This window comes from Pistacia vera, unplaced genomic scaffold (assembly GCF_008641045.1).
Source record: "Pistacia vera cultivar Batoury unplaced genomic scaffold, PisVer_v2 Contig52, whole genome shotgun sequence".
Taxonomy (NCBI): domain Eukaryota; kingdom Viridiplantae; phylum Streptophyta; class Magnoliopsida; order Sapindales; family Anacardiaceae; genus Pistacia; species Pistacia vera.
In genome coordinates this window covers 1344759-1346900 of record NW_022196357.1, presented here as the reverse complement: position 1 = coordinate 1346900, position 2142 = coordinate 1344759, and the positions used below count along the sequence as shown (strand labels likewise).

General features: G+C 36.2%; 1 protein-coding gene across 1 annotated transcript; it reads left to right on the top strand.

The window, feature by feature from the left end:
* LOC116106564 (transcription factor MYB39-like) lies at positions 1-1492 on the top strand. Its single transcript, XM_031392939.1, has 3 exons — positions 1-347; positions 426-1157; positions 1265-1492. Exons 1-3 carry the CDS (start codon positions 82-84, stop codon positions 1299-1301), a joined length of 1035 nt encoding a protein of 344 aa, XP_031248799.1. The 5' UTR covers positions 1-81; the 3' UTR covers positions 1302-1492.
* Positions 1493-2142: the final 650 nt, after the last annotated feature.

Here is a 2142-nt window from a genome sequence, read left to right as displayed (position 1 = left end):
AGCAACAAATCTGAACGAATCCATCTCTCCATCGTTACATATCTTATTCAATTGATTCTTTCTTTCTTCTGTCTTGGCACAATGAGATCTCCTTCTTGTTCTGAGGACAATAGTAAATTGAAGAAAGGACCATGGACTCCAGAAGAGGATCAGAAGCTTATTGATTACATTAACAACCACGGGCGTGGAAGTTGGAGATCACTTCCAAAGCTCGCTGGCTTGAACAGGTGTGGCAAGAGTTGCAGACTGAGATGGACGAATTATTTGAGGCCTGATATCAAGAGAGGAAAATTCACCGACCAAGAAGAGCGTATCATCATTGAGCTTCACGCAACTCTCGGAAACAAGTAATTTTCTTTTCTCTGTGTGAAAATTCTATTGCTTTATGTTTTAATATTGGAGACTGACATGTAGATTCGATGCAGGTGGTCGACAATTGCTAGCCATCTTCCAGGGCGGACGGATAACGAAATCAAGAACTTTTGGAACACTAATATAAGGAAGAAGCTACTCGGAATGGGAATTGATCCAAGCACACACAAGCCGAGGACTGATCTCAATCAACTTTTGAATCTTTCCCAGATAATTTCTGCAGCACCATTTGGCAATTTGATGAACCCTTGGGATAATATTGCTCTTAGGTTACAAACAGACGCCGCTCAACTTGCCAAAATCCAGCTCTTGCAAAATCTACTGCAGATTATGAATGCAAACCCATCACTTGTTCCAAACGTTGATAGCACCAGTGCTCTTTTAGGCTCCCAAAATCTTAACCCATTATTTCAAGGACTAATGAACAAAACAATCAATCCTACTGAGGGTCATGATCAGGTGCGTCCCCATGATTCTTCTCTGAATCCGGGCTCAATCTCTCAAGCAACCGACGAAGACCTTCGGGCTCTTGCCGATTCTTGGAACTGCTCAGAAGATCTTGATGCTCTTAATAACAGCTTTAATGGTGGTTCCTATCGTGCTGAGAACACACTTCCTCAATTGGTTTCAGTCTCTAATGAGACGACAACTATCAGCCAAATGGAAAGCAAGGGCAACGCAACTCATTTCTCCACCAGCTCATCACCAGCCTCCTCTACTTTTGAAGATTGGAAGAAACTCTTGGATAATGAAAGCAATGAATCTTATTGGGAAAATATTCTAAAGTAGGTATTTAATTTGGCTTTATTAATAATAATTTTGCTGCATTTTGCATGCTTAATTAATTATTTTCCTAATATTTAACTGATCATCGCTGTTTCCTTCTTCGCAGCCTTACATCGTCAGAGTCATCACCAATCTCGTGGTAGAAAAAGTTAATTGTCATGATATCAATACTCGATACAGGAAAGATTGTGAAGTTTTAATTTTTAATTTTTTCAAGTTCTTTCATTTACTTTGTTCATTGGGGCAGCTTGTTTATGCTGCCTCCGCATAATCAAAACTCAAAAGTTCATATACACAAATTATAAGAAAATTGTTCATTGTATTAATTTGAATCTGCTGTAATGTATTTTTTTGAAATAAATTGTATTTATTCCAAGTACAGTATACTAGTATTAGTTTCATTATTCTTGCGGTTATTATATAATATGGTCATCTATATATCTTAGGCTCAAATTAATGATGGTGATTAAGCTCTAATAAAACAATTCTTTAAGAATAATCTTTAACAGTTTTGAGACTTATTAGACTGATGAAGTACAAGGCTGATTAGAATTTCACGACATATTTTGTATCTGAACAAGACTTTAATTAACTTATTCTCAGGAAATATATTATAATTAGGCAGACATTGACCTTTCTATAATATGTGTATATATATATCAAGGTCAAGGAAGATGCTGCCACTTTCAACTGATTCGATGGAGAGAACTAAGATTGCTTTTCTTCTGGAAGTCTTGGAGTGTAACATCAGCTGACAAAGGTTGGAAGACAAAACAAAAATAATAATAATTATCGATAATATTACAGATTAATTATTGGACAATTATAGAGATTAGTTACAAAAAGTAAGATTATTAGTTGCATTGTCGCAGATTAGGTAAGATTATTTACGTCTCAGATAAGCCATTGACTGCCCCGAATGCAATCACCAACCTAAACCACCATCTTTCTCTTTCATTATTTATTTCATCCTATTTTTGAGTT